The 17538-nt window shown below is 62.0% G+C and overlaps 1 protein-coding gene across 2 annotated transcripts in view; it reads left to right on the top strand.

The window, feature by feature from the left end:
* Positions 1-976: 976 nt before the first annotated feature.
* Positions 977-17538, top strand: part of ESPN (espin) — a 32469-nt gene continuing 15907 nt past the window's right edge. For both annotated transcript variants that reach the window (XM_081223757.1, XM_081223756.1), the window contains exons 1-5: positions 977-1759; positions 4841-5034; positions 15825-16011; positions 16140-16322; positions 16491-16622. In XM_081223757.1, coding sequence (XP_081079883.1) covers positions 1466-1759; positions 4841-5034; positions 15825-16011; positions 16140-16322; positions 16491-16622 — 990 coding nt within the window. In that variant the 5' untranslated portion in view covers positions 977-1465. The remainder of the gene's footprint in view (positions 1760-4840; positions 5035-15824; positions 16012-16139; positions 16323-16490; positions 16623-17538) is intronic.

Genomic DNA, 17538 nt, shown 5'->3' with positions numbered 1-17538 from the left:
GCCCAGTGCAGAGCCCTCATGGGGCTTCAGTGGGGAGGTGGGGGGTGACGGGGAGGGCGGGGAGGAAGGGCACAGGATGTTTCAAGGTTGCCGATGTGCTGACTGTGCTCCCACAGCTACACAGCCCCCATCTCCTAGCAGTTCTTCCTCCTGTCCAGCCTGCTGTGCTTCCCTCCAGCTCCCACGAAGGGCTTCCGGCCAAGCAGGCAGGGTGGTTTGGCGCACGTGTGCTCTCCTGGCCCGCTGCCCTCCCGGGGCCATCCTGCCCCCTTGGGGAGGGGTCTTGGCCCTGCTCTCCGGGCAACTGCTCTGGCGCACCTCCCCATTGCCCCCCCAGCCCTTGCTTTCCCGTCTCTCTCCATTCGGCAGTGCCGGGCCCTCAAGCTCACGACTGACTCCCCCACCTCAGACAGACAGCCAGCGGCAGCTCTGGGCACTCTCTGAGGCCAGGGTCTCTAGATCCGGATACCAGAGCCCACCAGGCATTACTGTCCTTTTCTCCTTCTCTCCCTCCCTGCCTCGGGGAGGCTATGTGCACAGTTCTTGGGGGTCTGGAGGAACGAGGAGGGCTGAAGGCACAGCACCCATGGCCACCTGCCAGGGCATAGACCCAGAGCCCCAAAGCCCCTGAGGGACTTCTTAGGCTTGTTCCTAGCGCATGGCCTTTGCCCTCGAAGTCTCCCATGCCTGGAATGCGCCTATGTACGCGCCTTTGAATAAAGCCCAGCCCACCGCACCTCCCCTTTCCCCGACTGCCCACGTAGCCCCTATAACTTACTAAGTCCCCGTTTTCCTGCTCTGATCACACTTGTCACTCTCTGGAACTGCGGTCATCGTTTGCTGGCTCGTGTCCCCAGTGCCTAGGAACTGGCACTGGGTGGATGAATCAGTTCGTCTGGGAGCTCTGCCCCCCAGTGCCTGGACGGCTCTGATCACCGGGGTCTGCTTTTTTTTTTTTTTTTTTTTTAATATTTTGGCTGCACGGCTCGGCCTGTGGGATCTTAGTTCTCCGAGTAGGGATCGAACCCGCGCCCCATGCACTGGGAGCGCGGATTCTTGACCACTGGACCACCAAGGGAAGTCCTGGGGTCTGCTTTTTGACCGGAGGTAAATTTGGAGAGAAGTCCCTGGGCGCACCGCCTCTGTCGCCGGAGTCCGGCCCTCGGCGCTTCTGCGGCGGGCGGGCGGGGGACTCGGACCGCGGCGGGCGGGGCCGGGCGGAGGCGGCGCGGGGGGCGGGCCCGAGGCTTAGGCTGGGCGCCGCGGGGGCCCCCAGCCCCAGAGCTCGGCGGAGGCGGAGCGGAGCGGGCGAGGCAGCGCGGGCAGAAGCCGGGCCGGCAGCCGCTCCGCCTCCCCACTCGCAGGCCCCGACGGTCGCGCCGCGGGCTCCCCCGGTGCCCAAGGACAGACGCATGGCGCCCCGGGAGCCGCGCTGAGCCCGGGTCGCGGCGCCGCGGGCGGCACCATGGCCCTGGAGCAGACGCTTCAGGCGGCGCGCCAGGGCGACCTGGACGTGCTGAGGGCCCTGCACGCCGCCCGCCTGCTGGGGCCCTCGCTGCGCGACCCGCTGGACGCGCTGCCAGTGCACCACGCGGCCCGCGCCGGCAAGCTGCACTGTCTGCGCTTCCTGGTGGAGGAGGCCGGTCTGCCCGCCGCGGCCAGCGCGCGCAACGGCGCCACGCCGGCCCACGACGCCGCCGCCACCGGCCACCTCTGCTGCCTGAAGTGGCTGCTCTCTCAGGGCGGCTGCGGAGTGCAGGTGAGTCCGTGCCGCGCACGGGGCACCCGGGGGGGCTTCCTCCCCAGGAGAGAGTTCTGGTCTGGAGCCCTCGGGTTTTAAGGGGGGGGTGGGCTTGGGAGCTCCCTCCAGAGGGCTTGGGGCGGGGTGGACTCCCCGGGTTGAGAGTACCCGGGCAGATGCCCTGGCAAGCCCTGGCCACCGCTTAGAAGAGCATCTGGGTGATAGGAAACCAGAATGGAATGGGGCTCAACTGGGATAGTATTTAAGCTGGGGGGTGGGGGAAACACAGTGATCCAGGGAGTCCCGGAGAGTGGGCAGGGGAGGGGAACAAAGGGCCTGGAGTCAGAAGCCCATGTCCTCCAGGATCAGGTCTGGGAAGTGGCAGGGGGCCGGGGTGGGGGTGGGGGGCGGTTTGCACAAAATCCTACAGCCCAGCCCAGGCTGAGGTGCATGTGTCCCTAAGGCGAGGGGAGGGTGGAGGCTGGTAATGGGGGGGCCTCCCAGCTTCTTCAGCCCAGCCCGAGTCTTCCTGCCCTGAGACCCCAGTGGGTCTCATTCAATGGCCACCAGGCTGATGCTAGCCAACCTGGCCTCTCCTAAGCTGGAGAAGGCAGCTCAGGCCCTCATGTGTAGCTCTCCTGCTCAATCCTGCTGGACATAGAGCATCCAGCAGGTTCTAGGCCTGGGGATTCAGGTGTGCTCCTGATCTCTGGGAGCTGCCAGTCCATGGGGGCAATGAACGGCAAACACACAGTCTAGAAAGTAAACCAGGTAACGCCAGGTACTGCTAGGCCACGTGGTGGGCAGCGACGGGAGCTGCGTGGGCAAGGTGGCCAGGGAAGGCCCCTCCGAGGAGTGACCTCTGAAGGGAGTCTTGGCTGATGGGAGGGAAGTGGCCAGGTGATGACCGGAGAATTCCAAGCCCAAGGATCAGGAAGTACAAAGCCCTGAGGGGGACACATCTTGTCCTGTAGCAGGGACGGCAGGGAGGCGAGCATGTTTTCAGTGGGGTGAGGGAGGGAGAAAACAGCAGGGCCAGGTTCCAGAGGGTCTCATAGGCTGGCGTTAGGAATTTGCACGATACTGTGGTTGTAGGGCAAAGCCAGTGGAGGGGGGAACAGAACTGATTTCCCACTTACAAGGACCACTGTGTCAACTGGATACAGGAGGAGAGGAAGGAGGGCCAACTCTGAGCTGGCTGGCTGTGTCCTGGCGGTGCCCAGACCCCATCCCCCCACCTCCGGGCCTCAGGATGGCCAGGCCTCCCATCCCACCCTTCCTGGGAGATGGCCCGGCCCCTTATCTCCGGGCTAGCTCTGTTATCAGGAGTTCCTGGCACATGGTCCCTGCCCACTCTTTTGGGAGGTGGCATGCCTCCCCGATCCCAGTGTCCGGCCTTGGCCAGAAGCCTCCCCAGCACAAGGAGCAGGCGACCTTGTGCCCAGCTTATCAAGTCTCCCGCCCTCTTGCCCCAGCGGGCTTGGGTGCTGGGGGCGAAGTGTGTGTGTAGGGGGAGGATGACCTAGATCCGGGGCCCTGCTCAGCTCAGGGAGATAAGCAGCTTTAGGGTGCGGGCCATAGCACGTGAGGCTCCTGGGGCCTACGTAGCTGTTGGAGCTTGGGGACAGGTCATAGGCCTGTGATTCTCTCCTTACTGCCACCCTCACCCAGAGGCCCAGAGCCATCAGGACCCCCTGGAGCCTCAGACCCACAGTCCCCAAGGCCAGTGGGAAGTGAGGGCCTTTCTCAAGCGCTGGGGCGCAGGGCATACTTCACTATGGGCCTGTCTGGGTCACCTCTAGCCAGCCTTGTCCCCTGGGCTCAGGAGGACAGACTGCACCTGTCTCTGGTCTTCCCCAGGCACTCCACACACACAGGAGTCTCAGCATCGTCCTCCGCTTCCTCGGGACTGTTTTCTCTGCCTCCCCTTCCTCCCTGCCTCTGTTCTGGCCCAACAGCCGGTGTGTTGGCCCCCCACCCCGTAGCCCCTAACTGTGACCTCCCCGTCGTGCCCCTGGGCCCCGTTCCGTCTGTCCCCTCTTTTCCCTGCATTTCTTAGAGGAGCTTCAGAGGTTCTCATGCTACTGAGATTCACCTTCCTTAAGCTCAGGGTCTCTCCAGCACCCCCTGCCTCGGCCACACCTGTTCCCATGGTGCCCTCTCTCTGGGTGGGGGCGGGGGTGGGCGTGCAGAGCAGCTTCCCTTCTGTGACCCCGGTAACCCATGCCCGCCTCCACGGCTGCCCCACCCCCTTCCCCATGCCCCTGCCCACCTCCCTGCCCACCTCTCCGTCACCCCACATGCTTGGTGCTGGGAGCTCATTCTGTTCTAGAACCGATGCCCACTCTCCCAAACTCCCAGCCTCTGAGTCCAGCCTTCTGGGTGTCTGTCCGTCTTGGCCTGCAGGTCACATAAACAGCATTTGCCAACCTCCTCCCGCAAGAGACACACACACCTGGATGTTCACAGAAGACTCATTCAGCACTTGTGGGCCTAAACCATCGACCCGGCCCCTTTGGGGTGCCTGGGAGGGGTCTTGCCCAAGCCCTTCCCGGGGGCTGCCTCTATCCCACACGTACCACCACTGGCTGACTGTCCCGGCCCTGCCCACCAGTAGCCAGAGGCAAGGACATAGCCTGTTCGGGGCGGGGCTGGGAGCAGGGAGTCCACTGGCGGTGGGGCAGTTCTCTGCACTGAGGCTGGGTCACTGGAGATGCGTCAACCCGGAGGCCTCTTCCCTTGTGAGACCTGGGGAGGAAGAGAGGGGGGAGACGGGTTGGGCGCAGGGGCTGCTCCCCCGACCCCTGACAGCAGGGCCCAACAGCCCACTCTTCCTGGCCCAGCGGTTCCTTCAGGTGTCCCCTGAGCACCTGGGTGACAGACAGGTGCTCCTGCTGGGGCGATGACAGGGTGCCCTGCAGGCCTCAGAAAGCCCAGCATGGATGGCACCGTGCTGCCGCTATGGACTGAGCTTCAAAGAGGGCCAGTTAGGTGCCCGAGGACAGAACTGCCCCTGTGGCCGGTGGGATGCAGGACGTGGTCTGAGTGAGGGATGGGAGCAGGGCCAGGCCTTAGGACTAACGGGCTCTCCTCCCACAGGACAGAGACAATTCTGGTGCCACAGTCCTGCATCTGGCTGCCCGCTTCGGCCACCCTGAGGTGGTGAACTGGCTGCTGCGTCATGGCGGTGGGGACCCCACCGTGGCCACAGACACAGGCGCCCTGCCTGTTCACTACGCCGCCGCCAAAGGAGACTTCCCCTCCCTGAGGCTTCTCGTCAGCCACCACCCTGAGTAAGGACCCTCCGCTTCAGGGGGCCTCTGGGTGGGGCGGGCCAGGGCTCTGGGGGGTGCCTGCAGTCGGCCGTGCCCCTCCAGCACACCAGGGGAATTAGTGCTTCTGGGCCATCCCCGTGGCCAGGGGCCTGGCCAGAGACAGCTCCCACCCAGGCTGAAAGTTCTCCCCTCCTGGTGGGCTGCCCACGGACACATGCCCCAGAGCCCTGCAAGCAGACACTCCCCCAGTACGAGCTGCACTTGAGCTGCAGCGGCTGTGCACGCAGACCCCTTGCTTATCTCCAGGATGCTTACAGCCTACAGCAGGCGGCTCTCGGGCTCTGACCTGTGCTAATTTACAAGACTGTCCTAAGTGGTGCATAGAGGTGAAGAGCATCTCCTGGACCCCCAGTCAAGAAGGAGGGGGAGGGCTTCCCTGGTGGCGCAGTGGTTGAGAGTCCACCTGCCGATGCAGGGGACATGGGTTCGTGCCCCGGTCCGGGAAGATCCCACATGCCGCAGAGCGGCTGGGCCCGTGAGCCATGGCCGCTGAGCCTGCGCGTCCGGAGCCTGTGCTCCGCAACGGGAGAGGCCACAGCAGTGAGAGGCCCACGTACCGCCAAAAAAAAAAAAAAAAGAGGGGAAGCCACGTCAGTTATCCAGCAGCGATGGGAGACACCCCCTGCCAGACCCCCACCCTGCCTCCTGGGCCCTCAGCCCCCGCCTGTCAGAGGGCGCTTGTCCTCTCCTGTGGCCAGCAGCTCATTCCCACTCCCCAGGGAGATGGGGCTCCCGAACATCCCCGGCCCTCGCCAGGCAAGTGGCTGGTCTGAGAACGTAGCTGAGCAGTGGGCTGGGCACGCCCCAGGGTGGGGTGGGGTGTGCAGAAGAATGGGGTTCACTGAAGAGCATGGGAGTCATGGAGATGGGGTACTGGGGGAGGGAGGGAGCCAGGTCTTAGGTGCACCCAGAGGGAGGCAGGGGTCCTGGGGGAAAGCCACCCAGACCCTGTCTGGTAGTGGGACATCAGTGGCCCTGGGGACCCAACAGAACGGGGCTCTGACTGGTGACCTTCGTCAGTTCAAGGGGGTACCTGGGACATAAGTGGAGACAGAGGACCCAGCCTCAGGAGGAGAGCAGTCACAAGGCAGGAGGGTCTGTCCTCACCCCTGGCTCCACTCCTAAGGGCGCCTGCCCGGCCACTGGGCACCAGGGAGCAGCAGGAGGCCAGCCTGGTCCCGTGGCCTGCTGGCAGGGTGGCTGCGTCTGGCAGCCCCTTGGGTGCAGGCATGCTGGTGTGGATACAGAGCAGCTGAAAGCCCCCAGGCCGGGACCAGGACAGCTGAGCCTGGCTCGTTCTTGCTAAGCAAGGGGTTCCCTGGTTTGATTCATGGGAGACCAGCCAGGGGTCTCCTCACAGCCATCCCTGCCAGAGGCCACTGGGCACCACTCTGGCACACACCCTCTGCTCCTGGACAAGCTAAGGTCTGGGTCACACCAAAATCAGTGGGATTTCAAGGAGGAGGCCCCAAACACCCTCGGGTGCAGGCTCCCAACCTGCAGCCATCAGCACCCTGGGGGTCTGGTCGCAGACTCGACATAGACTGCCAAGGTAGGGGCTGGGGCGCTGCCCCTGTGCATGTCCCCACCCCCCACCCAGGTGGTTCTGACACCGCCCCCTCACTTATCACTTATCACGGAGGACACTGAGGCCCTAAGAGGAGAGAGACAGGCGGTGGTCATCCTCTCGCACCCGCCAGCCTCCCCCATCACGCATGATGGGCCCCAGGAAGTCAGGCTGGCGGCCGTGCCAACTCAGCTCCAATGGTGTGAACTGAGGGGGCTCTGCCTTGCCCCGGGAAGTGCTGGTGGGGGGCAGGGGTGAAGCCCCAGCCTGGCCCCTGAGCCCCTCCTCCCTGAGAAGTCGGGGGCCTAGGATGAGCCTCCATGGGCTGGGGTTCCAGCCTTAGGAAGGCTCTGGCTGTGCTGGGGACACCCTCGAAGGCTCAGGGTCCGGGGCACCCTGGTGCTCCCAGGCCAGGCTGTGGTGCTGGCCGTGATTGGGCCCTGGCGCCGACTCTGTGGCCAGATGGCCTGGGCTGATGAGCCACCAGCCCCCCGTGAATCTCAGGGAAGCGGACAGAGGCCTGGGGCTCCATTCCCACAGTGACGACACGTGACCTGGCTGATAAGGAGGCACTTTTGTGTGATTGCCAGGCTGGGCTCAGGCAGGAGGGGGTGCTGGGAGTTGAGGTAGGGCCTGCTGGCGGGGGGCTTTGGGAGCCAGTGCCCACACCCTAACTCGGAGGTAGAGACTCCTGCCCCCCAAGGCTGGGGACCCCAGGGCTGGCAGCTGGGGAGGGGCAGAGGTGCAGGCTGCCCCAGGCCGCAGGGTGCAATCAGGGGACCCAGGCAGCCTAGCTTTAGAGGCCGCCATTGCCTCTAAAGCTCTCCTGAGCCTCCCTGGCCTGCTGTGAAACACTGTGAATTATTCACAAGGGCTCAGCTCTCCCTGGCAGCAGGTGATGGAGGGAGAGCTCCTACCGGTGGGAAACCCGATCCTGCCCGGGAGGCTGTGGGCAGCCATGAGCCACGGCCATGGCCATGACAAGCTACAGAGGGGCAGGAGGGCTGGGCGGCCTCGGGGGAGGGCCCAGATAATGCTGGGCTGCACCTTGGGGAATTAGAAAAGACTGCAGGAATGGCCTGTACCCACCCACCCCTCCTCCAGTCTCTCCCAGTCCACTGGGCAAGTCCTCCCAGAGGCAGAAGAATTGCCACCGTGACCTCAGGGGCTGCTGCCCCATGGGACCCTCCCTCTGAGCCCCCTGGGGAAAAGAGTCCTTCCGCTAGAGGCACGGGGGCTGGCAGGAGCTGGGCTGGGGCTGTTTCAGGCCCTGGGTCTGAGGGAGGTAGAGTCAGGAGGGTCAGCCCTCCTGGCCAGGAGCACTAGTGGCTGGTGGAGCACAGCCACGAGCCCACGTCCCCATTTGGGGCTCAGAAGGGACAAGGAGCAGGTAGCCCTCAGAGCTCCCGACCGTCCTGCCAGCAGGGTCCTGGGGCCCAGGAACCATCTCATGCTTCGACCATGTGCTTGTTGGGGGCCTCAGTAACCAGAGGGGAGCCCTGGGCTCATCTGGGACCCTTAGGCCTGAGCACTGAGGCTGGAGGGTTGGGGGCAGGGCTCCAGGCCTTTCCTTCCTCCTGGGGCCCCACCGTGGTCTACCAGTCATAGAGAGCTGGAAAACCAGTCTGCACAAAGGTTTCGGACCAGCTCCCACCTGCTGAATGCCTCCTAGGGCCCTGACACCAAGCAGTAGTCTGAGCCTCACCTGCTCCTAGGCAGTAGCTCTATAATCAGCCCATTTTACAGATTGACTCATCCAACTAATGTTTCTTGAGCACCTGCTCTGGGCCAGGCAATATTCCAAGTGTCAGGGATACATCGGTGAACCAGACAGACAAATGTCCCTGCTTCATGGTGCCGCAGATACCGAAATGGTGTCTCCGAGAGGCTAACTGACCACCCGGGGTCCCACCAGCTCCCTGTGTGGCCTTGGCCAAACTGCACCTCCTCCCTGGGTCTGTCTCCCACTCCTGGGCCAGGCGCTCACCTCTGAGGGCCTTTTCAGGTTCACCTGGGTGGCCCCCTTTCCTTCCTTAGTGCCAAGCTTCGTGGAGCCTGGCTGCTCCTGGGGCCCTGTCCAGCTGGAAGGGTTCAGGCAGCCCCTGCCTTGAACAGGAAACCTTAGCTGCTCACCTGTTAGGGAGCCCCAGGCCTATGGCTCAGCTCCCCCTTAGAAGGCCTGGGCCTGGGGCTGGCCTTCCCTGCCGGGCACTTGTTGGTGTTTGCTGAGGTCCCCTGGGCAGCAGGGCCTGGGGGGAGCCACACTGGCACACTGGGGACCCTGACCCAGGTGGAGGCTCTGAGAAAGGAGGGGCCTGGTGGAGTCACGAGAAGCCCCTCTCAGTGGGGACAGCCTTCACCTCCACCGGTAACTCCTGGTCCAAGCCTGTCATGTCACTGGGGCCCCTGCTGGCCTCTCTGCCCTCCCCCTGCCCGCTTCCTGTCCGGCTGTGCCCACCTTGGAGACCGCAAGTCAGATCCCCGGACCGGCCCCAGGCTCCTCTCTCCCGGACAGGGAAAGCTACTTCCTTACAGCAGCCCAGAGGCCCTCCTCGCTCTGGCACCCCCACACCTGACCTCCACGTCCTCTACTCTACCTCCTGGGCTTCCTTGCTGCTCCCGCCCTCCGACCTTTGGCCTTTGTACAGGCCATTCCCACTGCCTCACTCTCTTCCCCAAAGAGCCCACAGCCGCTCCCCCCTCCCCTTCAAGTCTTTGCTCCATCTCGGCTCCTCAGCAAGGCTGGCCCCAGGCCTCCTTCAGATCAGCACCCGCCCCAAGAAGACACACGCCCTCCCCCCCAGGCTTCCTCTCCCGCCTTATTTCCCCGCACCCTCCTCATTACCTGGCATTACTTTCTGTGCATCTCAGCACATCCTCTTACCGTCTGTCTCCCCGGGCGACGAGAGCATCTCTTCTTCTCCCACATCCTGTATGCCCAGTGCCTGACACTCAGTAAATACTCACTGAAGGACTGAGGAGTCTGGGATCCCTGGGTCTTGTCCGGCCCTGCAAAGCAGCTCACTGCCCGTGACCTCAGACGGAACTCCCTTCTGGACCTCCCAGGGCCCGTCTGGCAAACGGACCAGCTGAGGCCACGTGCGAGGAGGCATCACAGAGCTCCGGGCCTGGCTGCCCATCTTGCTCACTCCCACATTGATCCACTCAACAACTAGCATCCACATGTACCCAAAGTGCCCGGCCCCGCTAGCGTTAGGGATGTAGTGAGTGAGTCCTCGCGACTTCATGGAGCCAACTTGGGGGGCTCCCAGGGGCAAAGAAGGAGCCAGGTCAAGAGTATGTGTACACGCAGAGACGTACTTGCTTATTTCCCAGTGTGTCAGGGTGTGTCCGGCAGCCCTGGTGGAACCAAGCTTGAGAGGGCAGGTCTCCACTGTTTTCAAGCTCTGCCCCGCCCTGGTGTGTGGCAGCCTCGTGATATGTGTCCCTGGAATGCATGAAAAAAGTGCCAAGGCAATTCAAGAGGGACAAGTGCTATGGAGTGAAACGGGGTGTTCGTAGGAAGTGGTTGGGGGGTTTCTTTAAATTGAGGGGGTCCAGGGAGGCCCCACTGAGGAGGTGAGAGCTGAATGGGAGAGGACCAGCCGTGCCAAGACCTGGCCTGGGAGCGTTGCAGGTGGAACTGGCCAGGGCAGAGGCCTGAGGGGGCATCCTGCTTGGCTTCATCGCGAGCCAGGAGGGCCTGGAAGGCTGGGAGAATTGCAGACCAGTGAAGGCTTCTGGGGATATTCCAGGCTTGCTAATGGATTTTTTTTTTTTTTTTTTTTTTTTGCGGTACGCGGGCCTCTCACCGTCATGGCCTCTCCCGTTGTGGAGCACAGGCTCCGGACGCGCAGGCTCAGCAGCCACGGCTCACGGGCCCAGCCGCTCCGCGGCACGTGGGATCCTCCCGGACCAGGGCACGAACCCGTGTCCCCTGCATCGGCAGGCGGACTCTCAACCACTGCGCCACCAGGGAAGCCCTTTGCTGATGGATTGGGTGTAAAGCTGGCTGTTCTAGAATCTTCCTCAAATCAGGGCTGCATTGCTTCACTGGGCCAGGCCTCATTTGGGTTCATTTCAAATAAGTCAGGAGGCGTGATTAGAGGATAAGAGAGGTAGAACCGCCAAAGGCTCGGAGTCTTTGTTCAGAGCGGACTCACCTCCCAGCCAGGTCTAATCCTTGTGGAGATCATCCCCTACCAGACCTCCCTTGGGGCAGAAACGACTGCCAGTGGGGAGGGCCACTGGAAATGCTGTTCTCTGACCGGAGTCTGCTTCTGTGGGCAGATCATTCCTTGTTCCTAGTGGCAACGGTCACGGTAAGGTGGCACCAATCTTGGACGGAGATTTCTATCAAACGTTTACGAACATTCCATGTTTCTTTTGTGTCATCAGGGTGACTTGCTTAATAGTTACAGTTTGTCTATATCATCTTTGTTCCCAAGAGGAAGAAAAGTATCATTATGTGATGGTTGCTGGGGAGACTCAGACTTGTAAAGAACTCAAGGGTCAAGTGTTGCCAAAGACTCCTAGAGCTTGGACTCAGGGGAGGGTGGCCTGGTGTCCTTTACTGAAACGAGGACAGTAAGGGGGGAAGGTAGTTTGAGGGAGAGTGTGGAGAGGTTTGCTCCACGTAAAGGCAGGTAAAGGGGAATTTCCCTGGCAGGCCAGTGGTTAGGACTCCTTGCTTTCACTGCCAAGGGCGCAGGTCGATACCTGGTCGGGGAACTAAGACCCCGAAAGCTGCGTGGCATGGCCAGAAAGGTGGTTTTTTTTTTTTTTTTTTTGCGGTACTCAGGCCTCTCACTGCTGTGGCCTCTCCCCCTGCGGAGCACAGGCTCCGGACGCGCAGGTTCAGCGGCCATGGCTCACGGGCCCAGCCGCTCCGCGGTATGTGGGATCTTCCCGGACCGGGGCACGAACCCGTGTCCCCTGCATCGGCAGGCGGTCTCTCAACCACTGCACCACCTGGGAAGCCCTAGAAAGTTTTTTTAATTAAAAGAAAAAAGGCAAGTAAAATTCAAGAAGCTGCTCAATGCACAGATGGATGAGTGAGCTGTGAGCTGATGCAGGGGCCGCATGGACTCCAGGTCCAAGCTGGGGGGATGAGCAGCATTGGGAACAGGTGACCTTTCACCCTGGGAAGTAGATGACCTCACCAGGGGCAGAGTGTGTTTAGAAAGGAGGTCCTGGGGCACCCCAACATTTGCAGATTGGGCAAGGGTCGAGGGCCCATCAAGGGAGGCTGAGAAGGCCCGGTGTGTGCTTGTCCGCAGCCAAGAGGAGCAGGTGTTCGGTGGGGTCAGGGGCGCCTGTTAGCGCGTGGCCACGTCAGTCGAGGCCGGTAGCGTGGAGGTGACGGCGTTGAGGCCCAAGGGACGGGTGAGGGGGCTGGCGGGTCAGGCTGTGGCAGCGGTACCAGGAAGCCAAGCCCTGCCTTCCCTGGGAGGAACTTTGCAATTTTCAAAGATTCCTCTTCTGTCTCTCACAAGAGGCTTGGAGAGGCAACAGTTGTGATGCCCATTTGCCATATGGGGAAACTGAGGCTGGGGGGGGGCTAGAGAACACCCCGGGGCCCTGCACAGTGAGCCACAGAGTTGGGGTGGTGGGTGGAGGCCAGGGCCAAGGGCAGGGGCTGGGGCTGGACCGGTCACCCATGGCGCCACTATGGCTAGAACTCGATGGGTTGGAGCCGGGCGGGTCCTGAGGCCAGAGGTCTCCCGAGACCCCATCCCTCTGCTCTAGGCAGCCACTCTCTGCAGCAGAAATGCTGCCCGGCCTGACCCGTGCTTGTTGGGGCCTGGACACCCCAGGTCAGCAGTGCTCCCACAGAGGCACAGGGAGGAGGGATCCTAAAATACAGCGACGGCACCAGGCCTTGCTGAGGGCTCTGCAAGCATGTCTCAGTGACGATCCTTATCCCCACTCGTGGACGGCTTTGTGAACAGAGATGGGAGGCAAGACACCACTTGCGGGTGGCACACACGCCAGGTCCTTCTCACACCGAGTCCCCCTCTGCCTCTCAAGTGATCCTAGCCCTCTGTGCCTCAGTTTCCTCATCTGTAAAAGGGGCACGATGCTGACACCTACCGGGTAAGGTCTTTAGGAGGACTAGATAGAGACCATGTGTACTTCGCGCGTCCCAGTGCTTGGCACAGAGCCGTTTGTTCGGTAGATGGTACCCACTGTCACTGTTATCCGTTACCGTCATCTCTACTACTATGTAAATTCACTCTCTCTCCATCTAAATTCATTAATTTAAAGACTAGTGTTGGGAATTGCCTGGCGGTCCAGTGGTTAGGACTTGGCGCTTTCACAGCCAGGGCCCGGGTTCAATCCCTGGTCTGGGAACGAGGATCCCACAAGCGCCGCCAAAAAAAAAGAAAAAAAAAGGACGAAATTCACCAATTTACCTTGTTCCTGTGCTCATCCATATATATGTATATATATATATATATATATATGTTTTTTATCTTTTGGACGCGCTGCACCGCATATGGGATCTTAGTTCCCCAGCCAGGGATTGAACCTGCACTCCCTGCATTGGAAGCGTGGAGTCTTAACCACTGGACCGCCAAGCAAGTCCCTCCTCCATATTTTTGGAGTTTACCCCAGTGCGTATGAGGGTGCCCATTCTTCTTGCCTCCAGGTGACACAGAAGAAAGGAACAAGACCAGGACCCCCTTTCCCACCCCGGCTCATCAGTGAATCTGCCCCATATTCTGGGGTCTCCCAGGCTGGGGGCTGTGACTCCCGTATGGGTTACTGAGCGCTCACTGCGTACCAGGGACGCCAGCTGGGGTTGTCAGCCAGTGGGCTGGCAGGAGGCTGTGAGCACAACTTCCCCCTCCTGCTCAGTTCCTGCTCTTTGCCAGCTTATCAGACCTTCTGAGCCCTCCTCAGGCTGGCTGGGCACCCGTGGGTCATGGATCCCAGCCAGGCGGGGTGGACTGGGAGAACAGGGCTGCCGGCAGATCCGGCGCCCTGAGCTGTGTACACTGCTTCATGCCTCCCCCGAGGCAGCCCGGTGGGCCCTGGGCGGGGGCCCCTCCAGTCTCCAAGCCCCAGGACCCCAGCACTCGCTGTGCCTTGGTTACCGGGTGAATAATTCAGGCCATCGAGTGTCAGTCATGAAATATTAAACGGGCCGTTCCTGACGCACCAGCTTGTGAAAGTGGGAGGGGGGCAGTGCTGGCACCGGGGCGTGGAGGCCGGTGGCTGAGAGCCAGCGCGTTCCTGAGGTGCGGCGTGTGGGCGCGACCCTGTCTGCTGCTGTGTGCTGTGCTCGGCACACCACTGCGCCCCCGACACGGGTGGGGTAGTGGCAGGCAGCCGGGCACCGTCCCAGACTCAGTGTCAGCCCCGAAGTGGCAGCTCTGTGCCTGAGGAGGGGCTGTTCCCACATCAGGAGGACGGAGAGAGCTGGGGCTGCGTGCCTGGTGGGCGCTGCAAGCCGCCTGGGGTCAGGGGTCAGGCAAGTGGACAGGGATGGGGTTTTAGGGACAGGGAGAAGTCAGACGGGAGGGTCCGAGGGGTGTGTGAGAGCGAGGGGCCGAGTCGTGGGTGGCCGACAAGAGGGTGGGTGAGGGGGCAGATGGAGGAGGAGTGGGTGGCCTGGTGCCCACGTTACTGTACACGCGGCTGGCACTTAGATGAGGGAGGGCGTGGATGGTGGGGGTGGAGTGTGTGATCGAGGCCGTGAGCAAATAGATGGGAGAGGCGGGTGGGTGGGAGGATATGAAGTCGGACGAAGAACTGCGCTTCCTGGGGCCCAGAGGGCTGATCCAGCCCAGAGGGACTCAGCTCCGACTCCCCACCCCGCACCCGCTGTGTCCCAGACCCGCTGCGAGCTCCTCTGCCTGGGCCTAGATTGTGGCTCCACCTAGTGTCTGGAACTGGTAATTGCACCCTGGCATCCACACCCATTGCGAAGTCAGAAAAACTGAGGCTAAGCCAGTGGCGGGGACAGCTTCCCTATTTCCCAGCAGCACTCTACTTCATGGGACTGACTCCCCAGTTAGGACCCTTCTGTGGGAGCTGGGGAGCAGGGACGAGGGGCAGTGACAGCTGCAAGCTAGGCCCGAGGGAAGGCTGAGGGAGTGAAGGCATGGAACGGCCCTTCCCCCAGTCCCTCTCCTCGCTCCCTTGGTTCCTGCTGTGCGTCCGGGCCTGCATCCCACAGACGGATTGTGCTCAAATGCCACTTACCAGCTGTGTGACCTTGGGCAAGTCACGGCCCCTGGGCCTCAATTGCCCCACTGCAAAATGGGGAGGACAGTAGGACCTAAGGACATGCAGTGAGGACCTGCGTGCTAGTGTCGTAGCGCATGGGAGGTGCTCGGTGGACGGCGGCACCTGTCGTGTTGCCAGGCTGATGACAACCACAACCAGAATATTCCACTGGATTTTAATTTCAGAGAAACAACAAATGACCGTGTAGTATATGCACATCCCATGCCACCTTGGGGGTAGACTTACACTAGACAATTATTTGTTGTTTATCTGAAATTCAGATTGTAACTGGGCATCCTGTGTTTTATCTGGTGACACTACCACTCTGCCTTCTGGGAATTCAGTCTTCTGGGGGAGGCAGAGGCCAAAATAAGTTATGATCGAGCATGACAGGTGGCCCATGGAGTGAGCCAGGGGCCGTATGAGGCACAGAGGTGGGAAAGGCCTGTTCTGCTGGAGAAATCAGGGCAGGCCTCATGAAGGAGGGATCTGTACCGAGTCTTCCAAGAGAGACGGGAAGGGCATTCCAGACAGAGGGGGACATGATCAAAGGCACAGAAGTCCGACAGCAGGTGTGAGGACTCACACTGACTGGGTCAGTGTGGCTGAAAAGGTAGGGGGAGTCCAGGTCACCACATCCCTGTAGACCTTGGTAAAAAGGTGGGCTATTTACTGAGGGCAGAGACTAGCTCAGTCAGATGTGCACTGCAGAAAGAAGGCTGCCGGGGGGAGGTGGGGAGCAAGCCAGAGGCCCCGGCCCCCCACCCAGGGAGGCTGGCACAAGACTGAGTCCAGTGGGAGTTGGGCAGCCAGGCCCAGCCACTAGGTTTTTCTCCAACCCACCCTCCCAGCCCTCCAGAGCTCCCCGGGAGCGGGCGAGGGGTGAAGAAAGCTTTGGAGGGGGACGGGCACTGAGAGCCCACGGTGGGTGCTGCGTCTTCCGCAGGGGAGTGAATGCCCAAACCAAGAACGGTGCCACGCCCCTGTACCTGGCGTGCCAGGAGGGCCACCTGGAGGTGACGCAGTACCTGGTGCAGGAGTGCGGCGCGGACCCGCACCTGAGCGCCCACGACGGCATGACCCCGCTGCACGCCGCGGCGCAGATGGGCCACAGCCCGGTCATCGTGTGGCTGGTGAGCTCGGGCACAGGTCGGGGTTGGGGCTCGGGAGAGGCGGGGCCTGTACGGGACGGGGGCGGGGCCAAGAGGGGCCTGGCGCCCCGCCCCCGCCCCTCTGTGCTCCGTCCCCTCCCCCCCACCAGGTGAGCTGCACCGATGTGAGCCTGTCGGAGCAGGACAAGGACGGCGCCACGGCCATGCATTTCGCGGCGAGCCGCGGTCACGCCAAAGTGCTCAGCTGGCTCCTGCTGCACGGCGGCGAGATCTCGGCCGACCTGTGGGGCGGGACCCCGCTGCATGACGCCGCCGAGAACGGGGAGCTGGAGGTGAGGGCGGGCCGGGGGCGTGGCCGGGAGGCCGGGCGCGTGGCCGGGAGGCCGGGCGAGCGCGGGAGGGGCGGGCGCCCTCTGCTGGCGCCGCGCTCTCAGCACAGCGCTGCCCCGGCGCCGCGGTCCTGGCTGTCGGCCGGGGGTCCTCACTGCGCGCCCCTGCAGTGCTGCCAGATTCTGGTAGTAAACGGCGCGGAGCTGGACGTCCGCGACCGCGACGGGTACACGGCCGCCGACCTCGCGGACTACAACGGCCACAGCCACTGCACCCGCTACCTGCGCACCGTGGAGAACCTGGTACGCCCCGGGCGCTGCTCCCCCGAGTTACTGCATTCCCCCCACAGCTCGCCCCCACCTCCCCGCAGGGGTAGGTGTTGTTACCCTTTTTACCACGGAGGAAGCTGAGGTTCAGGGAAGCGAAGCCCTTTGCCCGGGGTCACACGAGTAAGTGCCCTATACCACTACCCCACGTGACCTCTCAGGCCAGAACCACTGACCATTGGGGAGTGAGGGTGTGTGGGCAGAAATATCGAGGGAAGGAGGACCAGCCTCGTCCTGATGAGAACCAAGGCTCGGAGAAACAACGACCCTTACACACCAGTGGGAACAGTAAAGTGCATTCACCTGCCCACAGGTATTAATTAGCTCATTTAACTCTCACCACCACACTCTGAGGTAGGGAGCGCTCGTATCCCCATTTTACAGGTGAGTAAACTGAGTCTTGGGGAGACCCAATCACCCAGTCATTAAATGGTGGAACCCTGGTGTCCGGGCCTGGAGCTACCTCTCTTCACCACTACTCTGTGTGTTTGCTCACTGCGTGGCTACTTCATAATTGAAAATCTGTGTTAGTCTTTTCAAATTATTTTATTGTGGTTACAAAGCCATGAAGGAACCCACTGGGACTTGAGCGCAGATGTGGGTGGCTCCCAGTCCTGGGCTCTGGCTCCTCTGGTGCAACATCTGCTTTGGCGCAGGAGGGAGGAAAGAGGGCTGGCTTCACAGGCATCTTCAGAAGGAGGGCAGCCTGGCCACGAGAGGGGCTGCGGAATGAGGCTGGAGGAGAGAAGGCCGATGACCCCGTGCCCAGAGCATTGTCTGCCCTGTCGTCGAGCCTATGGGGGCACCCTGGTTCTGGGGACTCCAGAGCACAGCAAGGTCCAGGGATCAGAGATGGCATCTGGTCCCAGGGAAGAACTCCCCCCCAGAAAGG

The sequence above is a fragment of the Mesoplodon bidens genome (genome assembly GCF_964165515.1).
Source record: "Mesoplodon bidens genome assembly, chromosome: 2".
NCBI lineage: Eukaryota > Metazoa > Chordata > Mammalia > Artiodactyla > Ziphiidae > Mesoplodon > Mesoplodon bidens.
This window is presented reverse-complemented; position numbering and strand designations above follow the sequence as displayed.